This window comes from Fusarium proliferatum (genome assembly GCF_900067095.1).
Source record: "Fusarium proliferatum ET1 genome assembly, contig: FPRO_scaffold002, whole genome shotgun sequence".
Taxonomy (NCBI): Eukaryota; Fungi; Ascomycota; class Sordariomycetes; order Hypocreales; family Nectriaceae; genus Fusarium; species Fusarium proliferatum.
In genome coordinates this window covers 3,821,200-3,842,271 of record NW_022194791.1, presented here as the reverse complement: position 1 = coordinate 3,842,271, position 21,072 = coordinate 3,821,200, and the positions used below count along the sequence as shown (strand labels likewise).

The following is a 21,072-nucleotide window of genomic DNA, read 5'->3' as shown; positions in this document are numbered from 1 at the left end:
GAACGCCAATTACACCCGATATGACTGTGACGATATGAAAAAAATGAACAACTGGTAACATCTGGTACTGTTGCAGGGCTTACCTTTACTCACTGGGTTGGAACGCTACATGCCGTGTCAAGGCACTCATTGCGTTGAATTAAGAATAAGTAGATAGCCCAATTTGGTTATAATGCTCCAGTCTATCTCTTTAAGATTCTGTCCAGCATAGAACTCTAAACATACATAATTGAGCTGGTATGCTGGGTAATGAATGGTATTACTACAGCTCCTAGTCTTGACTTGCTTGCTAGTTGCCTGTCTATGACAGCATCATCTTATGATGACAGATATAACAAGTCATGACGATCAAATCGATACGAAACCATATTGATCTGATCAAACAGATAGATAGATAGATGTATTGACCAAATCATAAGAATTAGAAAGACTTATAGAAGTCGAGAAGGCTCTGGGCTGAGGCACGAGGCACGCGAGCAACGGTAGTTGTATCGCAATCTGATAAACGGCCGGCGCAACAGCCGATAGCGGGGTCTCATTGGTCAGTGGCTGACTAAACTGAACTACCTCTAGCGCGGAACGTCTTGGAATCGAAATTTTGGATGATGTAGTAAAGTCCGAGTTCGCGATTATTAAGTCGCCTCCACCAAAACCAACCAAAACCAAAAGCGAGGGTCAAGCCAAGCGGTGATGCGGACAATTGCGGCCTGCTGCTAGTCTAGTTGTATTATCCTTGTCAACTGCTTATGATAGACCATTTCTTCTCCTTTTTACACTTTATTCTTCTTCTTTAATTCTTCATTGTATCAACTAGTCGAATCGAGTCGAGTCTAGTCTACCCTAGTCTACAGCTGCCCATCGCGGGGAGCTTCTACCTGTCGTCTCTCAACCCCTCGGATCCTAGCTCTAGCTCCGTGTTCGCTACAATCGAATCGCAGCGGCATCAACGATCATGATTCCCCGATCACGCCTCTCGGGCCGCCTCATTCTTGAGCGCTCTCTCGTCCGCGCATCACGAGTATCTTCCGAAGCAACCGCTGCACGATGGGCTTCTGCTCCCGCCTACCGCAACCATCACATCTGCGGTCGTCGGCTTCCCGCCATTCAACCGCGGTTAGTCGCCGCTGCCTTTTCCACATCTGCCCGAGTCACCAAAGAGAAGGACAGCAACGACAAGGGCTTCTTCGAGTCTGCGATAGAGCCATTGACGGAGCCCTTATCTGACGAGGAGGCCAAGGCGAATATCGAGAACAAGCGCAGGGAAGCCGACAGCCCCCTACTGGCCGAGTCGAGGAATCCAGGCCCCGATTCACCTGGCTCTGGAAAGAACGATAGCGCTGGGCAATCGAACGATGGAAAGGCGGGAAGTGCTGCTGGAGGTGCTGGATCTGGATCTGGAGGTGACAACTCAGGTGGTGACGGAGGTCGTCGCGGTAGAAAGCCCTCTGCCGAGAAAGCTCTCCAGAAGCCTGTCGTCCCTGAAGTCTACCCCCAAGTCCTAGCAATCCCGATTGCTCGAAGACCACTCTTCCCTGGCTTCTACAAGGCTATTACCATCAAGGACCCCGAGGTGGCGAATGCAATCACCGAGTCGATTAAGCGTGGTCAGCCATACGTTGGTGCATTCTTGTTCAAGGACGAGAACGAGGATGAGGATGTGATCAGGAACCCCGAGGACGTCTACGATGTCGGTGTTTTCGCCCAGATTACAAGTGCTTTCCCCATCCACGGCCAAGAAGGTGCCTTGACTGCCATCCTCTACCCCCATCGCCGTATCAAGTTGTCCAGTCTGCTACCCCCTGGTGGCCAAGATACTACTAAGAAGACTGATGCTAAGGCTGAGCCCACACCCGAACCGATTCCCCAGAAGCCCGCAGAGGAAGAGGCTACTCCCGAGAAGAAGGGAGATGTCGTTGCCAGCTTCGAGGAGAGCGCTGTCGAGAAGAAGCCTGACCAGACAGCCGAAAAGTATGAGCCAACATCATTCCTCAAGAGATACCCCGTCAGTCTGGTCAACGTCGAGAACCTTGTCGATGAGCCATACGATCCCAAGAGCCCTGTCATTCGCGCCGTCACCAACGAAATTGTCAATGTTTTCAAGGAAGTCGCCACAATGAACAATCTCTTCCGAGACCAGATCTCCACTTTCTCTATGAGTCAATCAACCGGAAATGTTACATCGGAACCCGCTAAGCTCGCCGACTTTGCCGCTGCCGTGTCCTCAGGCGAGCAAAAGGAGCTGCAAGAGGTATTGGGCTGCCTCAACGTCGAGGAGAGGATGCAGAAGGCTCTTGTGGTGCTGAAGAAGGAGCTCATGAATGCCCAATTACAGTCCAAGATCAGCAAGGATGTCGAGAACAAGATTAGTAAGAGGCAGCGCGAGTACTGGCTTATGGAGCAGATGAAGGGTATTCGTCGTGAGCTTGGCCTGGAATCCGATGGAAAGGACAAGCTCGTCGAGAAGTTCAAGGAGAAGGCCAACAGCCTTGCCATGCCCGAGGCAGTTCGCAAGGTCTTCGATGAAGAGCTTAACAAGCTTGCTCATCTCGAGACAGCCGCTTCCGAGTTCAACGTCACAAGGAACTACCTAGATTGGCTCACCCAGATTCCCTGGGGCAGGAGGAGTGCCGAGAACTTTGGCATCCCTAATGCAGTCAAGATTCTGGACGAGGACCACCACGGTCTCAAGGACGTCAAGGACCGCATTCTGGAGTTCATCGCTGTTGGCAAGCTTCGAGGCACTGTCGAGGGCAAGATCCTCTGCTTCGTCGGACCTCCTGGTGTGGGTAAGACAAGTATTGGAAAGTCGATTGCCCGAGCTCTTAACCGTGAGTACTACCGATTTAGTGTTGGTGGTCTCACAGATGTTGCTGAAATCAAGGGTCACCGAAGGACCTATGTTGGTGCGCTTCCTGGCCGTATGATCCAGGCTTTGAAGAAGTGTCAAACCGAGAACCCTCTTATTCTGATCGATGAGATCGACAAGATTGGCCGAGGTTACCAGGGCGATCCCTCTTCTGCTCTGCTGGAGCTGCTCGATCCCGAGCAGAATAGCTCTTTCTTGGATCACTACATGGATGTCCCTGTTGATCTGTCTAAGGTCTTGTTCGTGTGCACTGCCAACATGACTGACACTATTCCTCGACCCCTGCTCGACCGCATGGAGCTCATCACCCTCTCTGGTTACGTTGCCGATGAGAAGATGGCCATCGCCCAACGATATCTTGCCCCCGCTGCCAAGGAGACTGCTGGACTTCAGAACGCTGATGTCAACTTGAGCGAGGAGGCAATTGAGGAGCTCATCAAGTCATACTGCCGTGAGTCTGGTGTGCGAAACCTTAAGAAGCAGATCGAGAAGGTCTACCGAAAGTCCGCCCTCAAGATCGTTCAGGAGCTCGGCGAGGAAGTTTTGCCTGAAGAGGAGGCCCTCACCGAGGAGGGCAAGTCTGCTCTTGAGGAGGCTGAGAAGAAGAGCAAGACCGAGGAGGTTACCGAGGACAAGGAGTCCACCTCTAACGAAACTGGCGCGACCACGGAGAAGCCCCGCAAGCCACTCAACGTCCCTGACTCTGTCCATGTTGTTATCGGCAAGGATAACCTCACCGACTACGTTGGACCTCCTGTCTTCACCTCTGACCGTCTCTACGAGGTCAACCCTCCCGGTGTTTCCATGGGCCTCGCCTGGACACAACTTGGCGGTGCTGCCATGTATATCGAATCCATCCTCCAGGCTCCCCTCCGACCATCTACACGACCTCACCTCGAGATCACCGGTAACCTCAAAAATGTCATGAAAGAATCTACTACCATTGCTTACTCTTTCGCCAAGTCTTTCATGGTTAAGCAGTTCCCTGACAACCACTTCTTCGACAAGGCAAAGATGCATCTGCACGTTCCAGATGGTGCCGTCTCCAAGGATGGTCCTTCAGCTGGTATCACAATGGCTACTTCACTCCTTTCTCTTGCTCTCGATGCCCCCGTTGATCCTACAGTTGCCATGACTGGGGAGATCACACTCACTGGAAAGGTACTACGCATTGGTGGTCTTCGTGAGAAGACTGTTGCTGCTCGACGAGCTGGCTGCAAGACTATCATCTTCCCCAAGGACAACATGTCTGACTGGCTAGAGCTACCTGAGGTATGTTTCCCCATCTTATCCGGTATCCAATTTCCGGTTGCTAACGAATACTTCTAGAACATCAAGGAGGGTCTTGAAGGTCATGCTGTGGCCTGGTACCCTGAGGTCTTTGATCTTGTCTTCCCAGACGTCGATAAGGAGAAGGCCAACACATGCAAGATCTGCGAGTGGAAGGCTCAGCAGAAGAAAAACGACTCTGAGTCAGCTGAAGAGGAGGACTAAAATACCGAACGAGGCATTGATGCATTCTAGCCTTGCAGCTATCATCTAGCACCAACTGAAAGAAGGTTGATGTTATGAACGCTGCAGGGCCTGATTTGAAGGGCGTTTGGGCATGGGCGAGAAATTTAGATGAACGATATAAAGACTCCTACTCTTGTTATTCCCAAAATGAGGAAATTGTACTATTAGAAGCATGCATTAGTGGTTTGTTTGGGGTGTCACAAGGCAGCGTGTAGTTGACGCCTTCATGTATAATTGTATGTATAGGAAAGCGACGTCATTCTACTTTACTACCTAGCTCGGGCGTATGATGTTATGATCACAAGGTGCTGCCCGAGCCAATGACACTGATCGTTATATCACAGACATATTAAGGATCTGTCCCTAAACTTAGTAAGTGTTTACGATGCCAGCCACAATGCGTAATGGCTGGTGTGGAAGAACACTGCTTTGGTAGAGTTCGAGGCCTGCGAGGTGGCGACAACCTTGAAGCATGGAGTATGCCAGGAATTTTGGTAGGACCTTTTGTCACAGGTCTGAAATTGTCTCTGGGTCAATGGATCGACAAGGTCCATGGCATTTTCAACCTCATTGACGCAGTAGATATCCGGATGCCACCAGATGGTTCCCCAGAATGATGATCCTGGTTTGTACCTTAGCTAGGCCAAGGCTCTGGGAGATCTCATCTTGTCTGTGGCGCGAGATCTGTGGAGCCAGGCACGGGACGAGCCTAGCCGAGGGAAAGTTTGATAACGACAATGGATTGTGATCTGAAGTCGTATCTCGCCTTCTTGTCATCTCGCATCTTTTGACACGATCTCATGAGATTGTTGAGTCCTGTGAAGCTTCATGTTAATCAATCAAACGAGCTAAACATGCCGGTATAGCCATCGCATAAGAATTTGATTGACACCCAACCGAAGCCTATAAGACGTCTGGAAGCCCGTTCGTACATACGGGCTAGTGGTGTGTTGCGGCCCCATTGCTTGCATGGCGAACCGACAACCTGTCAAGTGCAGGTAGCCTCACTTGAGCGTTGTTCTAGCGGGCCGTTCTTGTACTGCACTCATGCCTGACCCCACGCGAGGCTCTTATGGGATCTTGCCTGGTGGATCGGGCCTCAGACTCGGCCGCAGGACAGTTTCCTGTGAAGCTGAAAGCTCCTGGAGTGCTTGTGTGACGTGACCAGTTCGAAAATTGAGACGAGAGGGAAGAAGACGAGCGAATCGAACCAACTAAGGTGTCGGCAAGCTTAGGTATTTCCTCATCGAGGGAGGTGCTTAAGGGTGTGCGCGAATTGGATAAAATCGAGCCCGTCATAGTAAAGTCGCATTGGGCACTGGCACCCATTTGCTCCTGATTTGGAGATATTGCATATCACATCTCCATTGGTGAGAGAAGACTGTGACGTTTGACTGGGATCCGGCAGAAGACCAGAAGCGAATTTTGATACGACAATGGCATATGAATTGTCTCGTAACATGATGCATGCCATTGCCAACTCCTCCGGATTTGAGCATTGCTTTCTATGCGTAAGCCTCAGACTTTGCATTTGCATTGGCATGTTGCTTAATGCATGGAGTCCAGTGCCTCGAGCTCGCTATTTTCCGAATATGCGACATAAGATCTTGGCATTTCGAGTGCCGGGCTACCACGAGCTAGCCATTGATTGAATTCGCCCTGCTCTGACCAACTTTGAGGACCTGCCGAGGACACCATGAAACCAGACAGTGAACAGAAGGTTGAACAAGGCGAACAGCAAAGCTGAGATTACCTGGCTTAGACGGCGCCGTCGCTTGCGTATGCAGTTGGACTGGAGTCTACAGGACATCTAGATCATCCGTCTTATGGTTCGAGTCTTGGGGTCAGCAGCTCAGAATGACACGCACCTACATGAGTGCAATATTCGGCAAGATACACGTGCCTTGCCTGAGTGACTTCACACTTTAATTTTTTCCCCATAGGAAGGTGGCTTGCTTGTGGGTTATTGTCAAGGATGCGGCATAACCCATGAGTGAAGCTGTCATGATCTCTATCTTGAGCAGACCACGTTGATTGCCGAGTGTTGAGGGAGAGTGATGTCATTAGGTGAGACAATGATGCTTTCTGATGATTCTGTGAGAATGGAAGTTGGTGTTTTGATATTAATGATGCTCTCTGATACGCCTGCCTACAATGCCATTGTGCCTACCCTGCTTCGTTTTGGGAAGTTGCCTATCTGCACAGTAATCGGGGTTTCCTATTCGTGAATTCATGCTCGTACCTTCCGTTGACTGAACCTGGGTCTTTCCTCTCTCCCGACTTCTTTTCTTTCTAGCAAGGGAAGGTTTCAAAGAGCACTTGCCTATTCCTTTCCCTGTCAGTCATGTTCTCGTGATACAGATTGGCATGCTAAATCACACCAACTCAAAGAACCGTGCACTCTTACACCTTCACATCCATCACCAAGATAAAACGACGGCGGCTATTTCGATATCCGTTCGCAGCTCTTTATGCCTGACCAGAATCTTTCTCCGTGCCTAATGATGCATCACCGCCTTCCCCTGCGCTCAAAGAGACGCAAACTCGTGTTTAGCGTCGACAGAATGGGACGAGACAAGGGCGTCTGAAAGGGGCCAGCTCATCGATGGTTCCCCACCGCAAGCCGTCCAGCGTCACCGTCTCTCTTGAAAGTATGACCCTGCAGCAGCAGACGCACGCAGCAAGACCAGGCCACAGCTTGCTTGCCATGGTCGAAATCGCTCGCCTAGCAGGGTCCTTTGGGTGGCTTCAAAGAATGAAGGTTCCGGCATGGTGGGATGAATGGACCACAGTCGCGACACTCACGCCCAAAACCATGCACAACTGTCGTCAAGTCAAGCAACGACCCCTGACGCTCTTCGGCAAGTCTGGGGCAAAGTACAACCACAGCCCTGCGCTGACATCTGGGCCTAGGCCTAGGCTTGGGTTTAGTTAGGCTTGGGCAGTGGTGGCTTTGCAGCGAAGTGAGCAGTCGCACACATGCCTCGCGTTGCAATTCATGGCATCCAGCCCCTTCGTAGGGCGGTCCAGCTACAGCGTCATCACGAATCCCACGTCTTTAGTGTGGCTCAGGCAGCTAGAGAGGCCCAAAATAATGAAAGCCTAAACGTCAGAAGCCCAGCGCCTCCGCCGCCCGCTCCGCCCGTCCCCCCGTGTCGTCCCGCCGCGACTAAGAGCCACTATCCACTCAGCCCACACACACTTTCTTGTCCAGTCACAATCCATATCCACCATTATTGCCGTTGGCTGCCCGTTTTAGGCTTTGGACCTCATCTTTACCATTGATATTAGCAGGGCGTTCATCGCAGCTCCATTTCCAATGACATTCTGATGCCTCAGGTCTTTTTTTGGATATATCTCACCCGAAAAGTCTTACCCATTTCATCACGATAATACCATTTTTTCTTTTTCTTTCTGAAAGCTCCTGATGCACTGATATTTATTGCGCCTCCGGCTTCGTTCCCCGCGACTTCGACCGCTTGTTCAAGACCCGCTCTTCACCGACCGTTGCATTATTATCCCAACCTCCTCGGGCGATATTACCGACCACAGCAACGTTCTTTCTTTGCTTTCTCTTGAATGAGTCAGGCAAACATTTCCTTTATCCTGTTACTCACTTCAAAAAACCTCTTTTTCAATTGATAAGTTGGTTGTGTTTGTGTGGTTACTCGGTGGGCTTTCACTCCATTGCCATTTCGCTGGCTTGCATATCCTACCTATTTTTGCTATTATATACGTTTCCTACCTACACGACTGGTATTTATCCATATGCATCTCCAGATTTTGTTTTTATAACAGGCAAAAGTTGTGAAACGATACAGGGCGTGGTGTATGCTGTATCACAGGTATCGACTTGCAATTTCGTTTTTGCCACTAAGCAATCGCCAAATCATTAAGTGTTAAGCCATTTCAACGTGGCTAACTACTGATATTGATTCTTATTGTGCCTGAACACACCAGTACGCAGCAGGTCGCAGTGCCGCGGCCATGGCTCAGGCCGGCGTAATAGCGTCCGAGCCACAGCAAACGCTTCGTTCACAAACAACTGCATTGTCCGGTACTCAGGGATTCTTTCGAAAGCTCTTTGGTAGACAGAGTGGCAGTAATACGCCATGTAAACCTACCGAGCAGCCAAAGAGCCCTCAGCATGAGGCCGACTCGGCTGACCTTGACAAAGGCGGGCTGATTCGCCGAATGTCTCGAAGGGTTGTGCCTGGACTACCTCGGGCGCAGACATTCAAACGCCAAGTATCGGAAAGGAGGACTAACCTCTCACCTATTGAGCCAACTCCAGATGAAAGACGAGCTGTGTCTATGGACCGACGCTCTTACAGACCACGATCACCTTCAGCCTCACAGCCCGCAACCAACCCTCGTGTCAGCGCCCCAAGCTTTCTCGGCTCCCCTCAGGACGAAATACCCCGATTTGTCCCCTCTCTATCCGTTAATGATGTTACGGATGAGCCGCCTAGGGAACTTACTGACGGAATACTGCATCCGGATGAGGAGATGACTCTTGCGGACGAGTGTCCAGCACAAGACACCTTGTCTACTGCAGACACTCGTTCGATAACAGCATCCCAGTACGACGCTATAATCCACGAAGAGCTCGAGAAGACATGGATATTGAATCTCAGTATGCACTTCAGAGACCGGTCAAAGAGGGAAAAGTTTTTTGTTACGTATCGCGAGCGTGATCACCTTTGGCGGCGTGTAACGATCTCGCTTGATTATCGAGATGCGCCACCAAACTCCCTGGAAATGGATCTGATCAACACGCATTACCAACGAGAGAAGAGTGCAAAAATTTATGAGGCGATCAGGGAAAGCTTGAGGGACATCCAATTTTATGACACTGTAACAAATTTGAAGCTTCAAACAACAGATGGAAGGCTTCATGTGCACGTAGTTGAAGATGGCAATGTCGGTATTTGCGATAGACTTACTGAGACCAAGCTAATGACATACAGGAAATTATACAATATCCCACTGTTGCCCAAATAAAGCATTTGGGTTGCCGCCGCATTCGAGAAAGAGACATCACTTTTGAATCCCACATGTCAGGATTTGTTTATAAAGTCAATGTTAACGGCCATACGCTCATCAAAAAGGAGATTCCAAGTCCTGACACCATAGACGAATTTCTGTATGAAATCAATGCCCTCAATGCTTTAAGATCCTCACGCAATGTCATTCACTTCTACGGTGTGGTTGTGGATGATCAAGATCAGAATGTCAAAGGTCTTCTTATTAACTATGCGGACCAAGGAGCTCTCATCGACGTCATCTATGAGCATTGCAAAGATGGCGACTATGATCTTCCTTGGGCGACGAGAGAAAGATGGGCCCGGCAGATCGTGGAAGGGCTGTCCGACATCCACGAGTCAGGGTTTGTGCAAGGAGACTTCACACTGTCGAACATCGTTATAGATGGTTATGGCGACGCGAAGATCATCGACATCAACAGAAGGGGGTGTCCAGTAGGCTGGGAGCCCCCAGAAGCAACACCTCTCATTGAGAGTAACCAGCGCATCACCATGTACATCGGCGTCAAATCAGATCTATACCAACTTGGAATGGTGTTGTGGGCCTTGGCAACGCAGGAGGATGAGCCAGAGGCGCAGGGTCGACCGCTGATACTTGGCCCCGAAGTAAATATCCCGGACTGGTATCGACAAATGGCAGAAGTCTGTCTGAGCAATGACCCGCGCATGCGACTTCAGGCGTCTGCTCTGTTGGAGATGTTCCCTCGGCAAAGGGAAAGCGAAGAGACTGGACAACTGAACCCCCCTGAATCGATAGTTGATGAAGGCTACACCTTGCATCAATATCTTGTTGACGGATATCACCCAGAAAACCTTCCACAAATCAGGACGGTCGAACCCCCTAACGACTGGTCTTACGTGAATCAACCCGATGCGGAAACAAGCCCTGTCAGATATGAACCATATTACTACACGCGCGGACGCTCTCCCCCGAGCCCATTGCCGAGTAATTGTGATGAATACAATTCGCCCCGCGGCCTATACGACATTGCTGCCTGGGCAGCTAATCGGAATATACCTTCATCTTACAGTGATGTGGGACCTGAAGGAACACCACTTGACGAAACGCCTACAGCCAACAAGTCAGTACTCATCGACTCGGATGCACTCACGGCTCCCGACTCGGCTTTGGAGAGGCACGAGACCCCAGCTACTTCGACTTCAACTCCGAGCCCAACCCGAGGCGTGGGTTTAGGGGATGATTTGCATGTCATTCCCATTGCGAAGGATGACGAGGTTCATGCAGGCCAAGGAGAATTCGCGAGCAGCGGCAAGGAGGATAATGTAGGAATGACGTACAACGAATCAGCACCCGGCTCAACACAGTCGGGAAATATCACTCCTGGAGACAACGGCACAGTGATACGGGATGGCGCGCAAGGCACCATGGAGGATGCGTCGGGAGAAAAGGGGAACGGAGGAAAAAGTCTTGTATCAGCAGAAAAAGGAGAAGATGCTGGAGGTGAAGAAACAAAAGAGGCGCAAGCCTTGTATCGGGAAACGGGAAACACATTGGAGGGACTATCCAAGAAAAACGACAGCCAAGAGACTCAAATGCTTCGGGAAGGGGGCAAGACAGAGGATCATCAGACGACGTCTGCAAACCAGAGGGACGTCTCTGAGGAGCCAAACACAAAAGCAGAACTGGATGCGGAACAAAACGCGGCAGAAAAGCAAGGGTCCACAGTACCTGGAACCAATCGAGTTACAATGAAGAAAGAGATGATAGCAGGGGAAGCAGACAACCGAGAGAATAGAAAGGCGAACCAAGGGGGTGTCGGACGCACTGAATCTGTACCGGGGGGTCAGATCTCACACTTATTGACTCACGACGAACCGACGAAAGAAGAGAATATGACTGACGACGTGTCCAAGGGCTCCAACTGTCCGTCCGGACTCTAATGAATGTCTATGAACGACATGGTTTGATGAACGTTGAGTTTGAATTCGTTTGTACTGACTATGCTATACTTTACTATGTTTATTTCATATGTTTCTTTTAGCGGGATATAGGCAGGCATTTTGCATAATAGGGCGCAAATATAAATACTGTTGATCGAAATCTATGCACAGCTCTGGTACAATTACCTTCCTGCGTATGCGTAGCATGATAATCGCTTTCTGATTTAGCTTTTCTCTGCATATCTTTTCTCTACTAATCTTATCTCTCAACATCATTTTCTTACAACTCTACAGTTCTTTATTGATACGAGAATTCAAATCGACTTGCATTCTTCCACGAAGAGACTCTCCGACTGGGGCAGAGCCAACACCAAGAAGAAACCGGAGATCCTTGACTTCTGGAATGCTTGCTCTGCAAGCGGCGCCTTGACAAGTACTGATTTCTTTGATCTCGACTTCGTTTTTCTCCGCCTGCTACGTAGGGCCAGGAACGAGAAAAAAGGTTAAAGTGAAGATTTAGTTCACCTCGGTGTTGGAAGTGGCAGCGGCCTCACATACACTGCTTCACTTTTGCTGCAACCTAGGCACCTGGAGCGTTGTTACCGAAGCTGAAGCAGCACCTAACGCGTAATCGGTATCGCGAGGAAGTTCAACTAGCTTGCTACCATTTGTAGGTCGCGGTCACAGAGAGTGGCTTCAAATGCAGTGACTGTGCGTTTTCGCTCGCCGAAGTCACCTGTTACATCCTGCCTTGTCATGCAAATCGCCCAAGATCTCCAGACAATCGTAATATCCGGCATAATCAATTACCTGTGAGCCTGCTCGTTTGTATCAGGGCTTCTCAGACAACCTGGACTTAGACCAGAAGTTTACAACATAGTAAGAGGAGTAATACCTGAACAGGCATCGAAGGTGTACTCGAATTCCCACGACCTCATGCCACAGTTTCGTACAACCGACATTTGAGAGATGAACCACAAAGTCCGCGCAGCCATTCCTGATTACCAGAGTAAAACTAACGTTAAGAAACCCCAAGCTTTAAGCTTACCAACACGAGTCTGAGGATAGTATCCTCTAAATAAGATGACTGAAGAGGATAGAAGACTAAGTTTCTAACTTCTTGTCCTTAAGTTTAGGATCGTATCCTCTAAATCTTTACATGAGATATACATACTTCTGCCTTGTGCGGCAATACTGAGGATCTCATTAATCGACGCTGCCTCGTAGTATCTATCGCAGAGACGACCAGGCGGGTTACCGGAAGAGATCGATACTGCAGTTACTGGAATAGCTTGCATCAAGGCAGCACCTGACAAGCTACTATCAGATTTACAGTCGGAGGATGAGAGACAAGTATTGTCATGTCCTCCTGGATGAACACCGCCCAGAATTACAAGACCCTGACTGGTTAGCCCTAGTATCGCATAACAAACGAAGTCACTTTCAATTGGCAGTGATATATGGACGCTGCAATCAAGGCTGATGGCCATGAACCGAGATCACTTGTCATGAGCTATCAGACATCTTGTACTGATGTTTAGGAGTCTTGACGTAAATTTGACGAGGATCTAATTACCAGAGGGCTTAGGATAATCGTGACGGAGGAAAATTCAGGCAGGTATAGGGCAAGTATGTGTGTTATTTTGCATGGTTCTAGAATTGTTCTAGAATCCATCAACAAATTTGACGTTTAACATCACGTGAGATGATCTGGGATGACTGTCGGGGTCGAGAAGTGAAATCTTTTCTGCCTGAATTTTGATTGATGATGACGGAGGAATAAGGCCAACATTGAACTGCAACTTTTGGATTTGGAGGCGAATGTGGAGCCGCTTAAGCTTGGCGAATCCCGATCTTTGTGTTTCTGTTGGGGAAACTGGGGAGAACGAACCAGGGGTGTTAAAGATACGTACCATCCCTGCTCAGAGCAGCCCGCTTCCATTGAGCTCGGGAGAACGGGACTGACTCTGAATGGAATCGACAATCCCATTCCACTCGGACTCGGAGCACGGTAAAAGAGTAGCCGAGAGGGTCTAGAAAACCGAGACCCCTCAAATGGACAAGTCATGTCAGTAAACAGCGAAATGGGCCGAGGTATCGTTCGATCTGGAGGAACAGAGGTTGTATTGGCCTGAAGTTCGCGATACATAGGGCTGATATGTTGAAGGCTATCATCTTTGCTGTTATTTGCATTGGGATTCAACAATTGACAACAATCACAATCTGATGAATCTCGGAATGAGAATAATATGACGTTCTCAATTAGACGCCTGTAGCTCAAGCACATGGCATGATAACTCGGGAGTTGGCGGACGTTGCAGTTTTTGATATCAAAATGTGAGGTGAGGTTGGCCAAGGATCCCTATCAAGATTTGAGGGTATCAACTCGAAGCATGCACTGTACAGTGAGAACTATTCATTGACTGGCACTGGCTGATGCTAGATCTTTGAGATAAGCGTGTGTGTGTGTGTGTGTACGTCAAAACAGACGGGAATGAGCCTCGGCATGCCCGGTTTTCAAACGGTGCTCAACCAGAATTGAAGTGATTTACCAACATATCGACAGCTCAATTGGGATCAATTCGCCACTTCGATTGTCAATGCAACATAATTTCGTGTGCCTGTCTTGGCCTGTCTCCTGTATCGCTCTGTTTGTGACACTGTCCAACCTCAGCATCAGCATCATCATCAAGGTCTAAAAGCCCATCTACCAGCAAAACGTCTTGGATATAGATGACCTCCAATAGATCGGGGCATTTTCAAACATGCCATGCGAGATCCCACAATCGACTTCGGCAAATAGCATCGCCTCTTACCAAGTCAGTGAAGATGTGGACTCAGCATTTTTTTCTCTCTGATTTTTCTTCTTCTTGAGGCTTGACTTAGATCTCAGTCTCACTCACAGTCTACAGTCTCGAAGCTCAGGCGGCTCCGGGTTTTTCGTGTGGGCTCCCCTGCATGGAAGACATGCACTTCACTGGCGCGTTGCCTCTTGCAGGGCTAGATGTAGATGTGCCGTCCCTTGAAATAGAAGTACCCTCAAGCCCAAAAACGGCCGACGAGGTACTTCGTCATTGGCAGGGATACCCAAACGGTACCCGGGCGCCCAGCCGAGCCCCACACTTGATTGGAGCCGCCAAAAAGTTGTTGGGGAAGCAAAAAAGGTTGAGGGAAGGAGCGATCAGGTCGACGTCGACCTTTCGTCCCAGCTACAAGACCCAGTATCTGTCCGAGCAGACGTCGCCCAGTTGATCTTTGTATTTGCGGAGAAAGACCGACACAATTTCAACACAATGAAGCACCTACATGCCAACGATACCTATCGTGGGCTGATTACTGGCATCATTCCTTCGTCCAAGTGACAGGGCATAAGGAAGATCTCGGTAATTCGAGATGCAGAGCGGGGAGTTAGGTAGATAAGATGTATGTACATCGTAAGTTGTTGGAGGCATGGTCATCTGAATTACAGTGCTTGCCAAAGGTTGATGTGAATCATGAAGACTACAGCAGCAACAGTGTTATAATGTAGTTGGTTGTGATAGGTTCCATCAGGGTTGACTTCTACAAGACAATGGCACAACCAATTGTTATCAGTTTCAGCCAATTGAAACGTCAACCTGCTCAACTACCTCCAACAAGTCCTGCAACTCGCTTAACCCAAGATCAAAACTCCTGATAATGGTCGAATCGATAAATTATCCGTATCAGTCAGCGAATGGTTCAGTGCCTAATGCACTGTACAGTACAGAACAAAGTCCCTGAATTCATGATGTATAAGCGCCTCCATTGATCAAGAGGGTTAGGTTGCCGGGAAGCGACGGGAGCTGCTGTTGCCTTTTCTTGGTCCGCCCGCCCCAATGGATTTTTCCCCCTTTGATGGGGAGACGGCAGGCGTGTGTGACATAATACGCCAGATTCAACCTCACTCACAGCTTCGATACAACCACCAGATAGCATAAGCCTGTCTGAATGGATAGCAGCATTCCATTTGCTTCATCCTCATCAATCTTCACAAGCAAGACCATCTCAGATCGCCGAGGTTCGAAGCATCATGACGACTTAGATACGATTGCAAAGGCCTATCAGTCAGACGTCACCAGAATACAAGCTTGCCCCAACTTTGTCTTGAGGTTCCCCAACTCAAAAACTGGCACGCAATTCTGGTCGAAAGGAAGAACTTACCTGGCCTCCCATCGTTGTCATTCATCATCTGATTTGTATCGGCATATGCCATCGTCTCCATTTGCCTCCGCCTCCTCGCTTGAGAAGTCGATTCACACAAACCCCAGCTCTTGATGACCAAAACGGCTTCGTTTTACTTCCCCAACCTTGGATTCGCCGTCACAACAAGGGTTAATTGTCAATCAGAGGTCCCACTTAGGCCCTGTATTTTTCTTTGCCTCCTCACTGAAGGAAGCGCTGTTCGGTGTCTCTGTCGCCGCTGAGAAGGAGGCAGAACAGCCCGGACAAGGCCTGAGACTACGTCTCTCCACTTACAACCCTCCACTTGTCTCACGCCTCCCAAACCCACTACACCCCCCTCCCCAGTCTCTACCGCTTCCTCGTCCTCATCCAATTCAATCGATTCTTTCTTGCGCCCTGCTCCGGCTCGGGTCTGTTTCTGATAGTATAAAGTTCTTTTAGAGCCCTCCGCCCCAACCGGAATTACTTCTCGACCAACCTCCTCCAGTTCCTTTCCCTTCTTATAAACCCTTCGCCCTTTGTTTAGGATATTCTTCATCCTAAAAAGGTTCAGTTTTCCCTTCACTTATCCGAGTAACCATCAACTTTGTGGTTCTCTGTGTTGGGTTCCTATATCTTCGAGTCGACGATAGACACTTGCCATCGCCAACCTATAATCGACAACTCGATCGGTATGGCGACAGCTACTGCTGCGGGCAAGAATGCCCAGCCATTCCCTGATGGCACCAAGGACTATGTTCCTCTCCGCGCTGGCGGTGCCAAGAAGGATACCAACAAGGTCCATATTGCCGATACTCCCATGACCTGGAGCAACTGGCCTCAGCACATCAACTGGCTCAACACCACGCTGGTTATCTTCGTTCCCTTGGCCGGATTCATCTCCGCCTACTGGGTTCCTCTCCAGCTCAAGACTGCTCTCTGGGCTGTCTTCTACTACGTTCACACTGGTCTCGGCATCACTGCTGGTAAGTTAACACCCAACGAAGCACTGCTTTCAAAGCCCAGATATCATCGATCAATTACTCACATTACCAGGTTACCATCGACTTTGGTCTCACTCTGCCTACAAGGGCACTACCCCTCTCAAGATTTATCTCGCTGCTGTCGGTGCTGGCGCCGTCCAGGGTTCCATCCGATGGTGGTCATATGGCCATCGTGTCCACCACCGTTATACCGATACCGACAAGGACCCCTACTCCGTCCGCAAGGGCCTCATGTACTCCCACATGGGCTGGATGATCCTCAAGCAGAACCCTAAGCGACAGGGCCGTACCGATATCACCGATCTCAACGAGGACGCCGTCGTTGTCTGGCAGCACAAGAACTACATCAAGTGCGTTCTCTTCATGGCTCTCGGTTTCCCTGCTCTCGTCGCTGGTCTGGGCTGGGGTGACTGGTGGGGTGGACTCGTCTACGCTGGTATCCTCCGTGTTTGCTTCGTTCAACAGGCCACCTTCTGTGTCAACTCTCTTGCCCACTGGCTCGGTGATCAGCCTTTCGATGACCGCAACTCGCCCCGTGACCACGTCATCACTGCTCTCGTCACCCTTGGTGAGGGATACCACAACTTCCACCACGAGTTCCCTTCGGATTACCGCAACGCTATTGAGTGGTGGCAGTACGATCCCACCAAGTGGAGCATCTGGTGCTGGAAGCAGCTTGGTCTTGCTTATGAGCTGAAGGAGTTCCGTGCCAACGAGATTGAGAAGGGCCGTGTCCAGCAGCTCCAGAAGAAGCTTGACCAAAAGCGTGCCACCCTCGACTGGGGTATTCCTCTCGAGCAGCTCCCCGTTGTCGACTGGGACGACTTCGTTGCTCAGGCCAAGGCTGGAAAGGGTCTCGTTGCCATTGCCGGTGTTATCCACGACGTTACCGACTTCATCAAGGACCACCCCGGTGGCAAGGCCCTCATCAACTCCGCCATCGGAAAGGACGCTACCGCCATCTTCAACGGCGGTGTCTACCTCCACTCCAACGCTGCCCACAACCTTCTGTCAACCATGCGTGTTGGTGTCCTCCGCGGTGGCTGCGAAGTTGAGATCTGGAAGCGTGCTCAGTTCGAGAACAAGGACATCACCTACATGAACGACTCTGCCGGTCAGCGCATCATCCGTGCTGGCTCTCAGGTCACCAAGATTGTCCAGCCCGCTGCCAGCGCCGATGCTGCTTAAGCGGTACGATCTTTTTTAATGACGAGCAGAGGAGGAGGGATAATTGATCGATGTGCAATGTGGAGGATACGAAAATCGTCATGCCAGTAGACATGTCGTTGAAAGGGTGTGGGGATACAGTCAGCCACAGATCACATGTCAAAACATGGACTGTAGATGGGCGCCACACCCATCCCTGGAGGATGAGACAAAAGCACAGCACGTTTTTAACGCGAAATCATAAATTCGACTCATGAATGGCGTTGGGGGTTTCTTTGTGTTTTGAGACTACTTAGCTTTTGACGGCTTTGAACAATACCAAAAGAGAATGGTTAAACATGAAATCAGCGAGTTGCACAACCACCACCACTTGGTTCTTCATCAGATAGTATGACTACTCGGAAATACATTTTTTTTTGAATATAACAAATCTTGCATGCATTATGTGAATTCTATCTTGGCATACATACTATGCAATGTGACCTATGTAGTATCACTGCATTATGACGAGTGTGGACTACCTCTATAACAAGGATCAGAACCATTGCTGAGTCCCTGTACACCTTGGTGATTTCTTTAAAATTCTTAAAGCCTATTTAGTGGCTCGAGGTATGCCAAAGGCATAGTATCTATCGGATTTCAAATAAGTTTGCCTATGTTTCACAGAGTATCGTCTTATGTCGTTCTGCCTCATGATAACTCGTGACATGATGCTTGATGCAGACTGTCCACAAGACTAGCCAGGGGCCGGGTGTTCTCTGACTTCATCCGAATGACCTCGGAGCACATCTTCTCAGATATCTTGCCCAATGCTGACGTGTGACCGGCGTCTTTGGCCCTTTGTGGCCATGCAATGCTGCGTTTGACAAGATCCTTAACTCTCTTGACTCGAAGGTGGTGGAACGGGATGTAGCGCAGACAGGGGGCATCTCCAAGAGGCCGACAGCTAGCAGGCTGCCTCAGCAATAAACATCGGCTGGATATCTGTAACGCTGTTTGTCTTGACACTGCGAGCTAAGTCTAGCAGCTGTCAACTGTGACTTCATGGAGTGGCTATTCGTGCTTTCTGTACTGCCAATTCAGAGCTCTTGGCCCATGCCCCATTCGGGGTCTGACGATAACACAGCAGGCGCCCGTCGTCACCTGTGCTGCCCAATATGTGACCATCGTCATCGAAGCCCACACGCCATACAGGGGTACGATGGTTGTCCAGCCTGGATATCTCCTGGAAGTTGTGCTTAACCTGGCCCGGCTGCCCCGACCATTGTCGATCATTGTGAGAGCCTGACTTTGCAAGACTGGCGCTGAGCCCAGAGGTATGGTGCTGATGTTGGTGGTAACTGTGGGATGGTTGTAGCTGAGGCGTGGTAGCTTGTTTCTCCGTTGGTGTCGCAGTTCCGTTTGTTCTTGCTTGTGGTGTCGAGTCTCTGGTTGACATGTGTGGTGCTGATCGAAGGAGATCGGCCGCAGACCACGACTTGCCGTCATCTTCGGAATAGGGTGTCTCGATTCGGAAAACGCGCGCATAACCATCCTGACAAGCTGTCGCAATAACGTCGTAACCTCTAATATTGCCTGCAGCCCATGCGACATCGCGTACCAGACCCCGATGACCCGTTAACTCAACAGCGAGATAGAACTCCTTCTGGGTCTGCTGAACGCCTATAGAAGTCGCAACAATATCCCGCGATCGATATACTTTGACGGTGTCCATTGCAGCCACCACGAGACCTAAGGAATCCGAGGGTACGCCTGCGCGCAGAGCTGTATAACATGGTTCTGGGTTGGGGTCGAAGCGCACACGGAAGGCGAGTTCTTCTCCTCGATTTGGTTTCGGAGCGACACTGAATTCATCGATAGATGCATATTCCGAGAGGTTCTCGGGCTGATCATTTTCGTAAACTGTCAAACGTCCGTCTGTTGCGAGGAGCGCAAGATATGTATGCCTCGTCTCCTCATTATGCTTCATTGAGAATGATCGGTAAGGGGCTTTGTTCGATCGTGTATCAAACGCCGGCTTTCCATTACCAGCTCGTCCAGTACAAAATCGTCGACCAGGCGCAGCAGAAGGATCCTCGGCCCATAACCGGAACCACCCTTCAATACCGAGGGAAGCGATCAAATTAGGGTAAACAGTCGCGGGCAGCCATTGAATCTGCAAAATTGAGGGAATAAAGTCAGCGCGCGTGTGCGACAGAATGACACAGGAGGCAAGAATACTACGAGACATGGGGGTTTATTGGTAAAAGGGGGCTGCGTTACCTCTATAATCTCGCCGCCATGTGCGGTCCATGTATCGCAAAGGCGCCATGTGCCATCCTTGTGACGGTTAAAGACACGGATCTTGCCATCTACTGAACCAGTCGCGCAGCGGTCGCCGTAGGTGTTGAATGCGACGGCTTGGACGAGATCTTTATGGCCGTGTTGGAGGTTGAGGTCGAAGGCTGGTGTTTCTTCGCCGGGTGATGGAGGGATTGAGGCCGTCATTTTGAGGGCGCCTATGCTATTGCAGCAGTTGCAGTGACGAGGAGCGGTGAGTTTGTTGTGTCTTGTACTATAACTGAACTCCGATATCGTCGTCCAACGTCTTGAGGTGGTGGTGATGTGTTGTTGACTTGGGACCTGCTGAAGCTCCACAGCGCTCAAGCTCAGCTCAGCTCGGTACGTACCACAGCCTGTCAAAATGCAGGTTCCCCGCGTGAGGTGCCTGTGCCTGATCCAAGTCACCCAATCAATATGAGGCATCATGATATGACCAAGATTGCTTTGTATGATAGAATATTCAGATTAAATAATTGCCAAATTGGCCTAGTTACTCGTATACAGTGTTGTGATATGACGACTGGTATTATATAGCAGACTACTACGTCCTTGACTGGTTGATATTATCCTTCAAGATGAGCCGCACGCGACACAACAGGTGTAGCTTTGCGCCCTTTAAACAGGAAATGAGGTATAACTGGAGCATATATACATGGTGGGTTGGTAAAGACTGTTCTTTGAAACTTGGGAATTCCATTATTTCCTCTCTCAAAGCTTCTTCATGAGACTCAGAAGAAGTAGTCATGATGGCCAAGCTCTTCATGCTCGGCTCTTTTATACACACCGGACTGAGTCTCAGTTTTACAAGAGATAATAGTCTTGGATGTAACCGTTGAACCTTAGTCTTGATTCCTAGTAAGATACTCCGTACCTTGGCATAAACCCAAAAGATAAATTGTGAAGGTTATCATGAGTGATGTAGATGCAGGGATCTTTGGCTGTTCCACAGCGTAAGAGGCCCGCTGATTTGTCCAGGCAAGTTCTCCACATGCAAGTTAGAGCTTCTCAGCCTTGCTAAACTTCAACCCTTCCATCATCAATACCATCTTGTTTGCTTTATGATACCTGA

At 49.6% G+C, this 21,072-nt stretch overlaps 4 protein-coding genes across 4 annotated transcripts; 3 read left to right on the top strand and 1 right to left on the bottom strand.

Annotated features, from left to right (window-relative positions):
* Window positions 1-952: 952 nt before the first annotated feature.
* Window positions 953-4,360, top strand: FPRO_02536 (putative Lon proteinase, mitochondrial precursor; the record flags this gene model as incomplete). Its single annotated transcript, XM_031227352.1, has 2 exons — window positions 953-4,138; window positions 4,196-4,360. 2 exons carry the CDS (start codon window positions 953-955, stop codon window positions 4,358-4,360), a joined length of 3,351 nt encoding a protein of 1,116 aa, XP_031077797.1.
* Window positions 4,361-8,368: 4,008 nt separating this feature from the next.
* FPRO_02537 (uncharacterized protein) lies at window positions 8,369-11,328 on the top strand (the record flags this gene model as incomplete). Its single annotated transcript, XM_031227351.1, has 2 exons — window positions 8,369-9,304; window positions 9,352-11,328. 2 exons carry the CDS (start codon window positions 8,369-8,371, stop codon window positions 11,326-11,328), a joined length of 2,913 nt encoding a protein of 970 aa, XP_031077796.1.
* Window positions 11,329-16,204: 4,876 nt separating this feature from the next.
* On the top strand, window positions 16,205-17,702 carry FPRO_02538 (putative stearoyl-CoA desaturase; the record flags this gene model as incomplete). The annotated part of the gene is made up of 2 exons (XM_031227349.1): window positions 16,205-16,496; window positions 16,567-17,702. The coding sequence occupies 2 exons, from the start codon at window positions 16,205-16,207 to the stop codon at window positions 17,700-17,702; spliced, it is 1,428 nt and encodes a 475-aa protein (XP_031077795.1).
* Window positions 17,703-18,723: 1,021 nt separating this feature from the next.
* FPRO_02539 (uncharacterized protein) lies at window positions 18,724-20,168 on the bottom strand (the record flags this gene model as incomplete). The annotated part of the gene is made up of 2 exons (XM_031227348.1): window positions 18,724-19,836; window positions 19,944-20,168. The coding sequence occupies 2 exons, from the start codon at window positions 20,166-20,168 to the stop codon at window positions 18,724-18,726; spliced, it is 1,338 nt and encodes a 445-aa protein (XP_031077794.1).
* Between the last annotated feature and the right edge of the window lie 904 nt (window positions 20,169-21,072).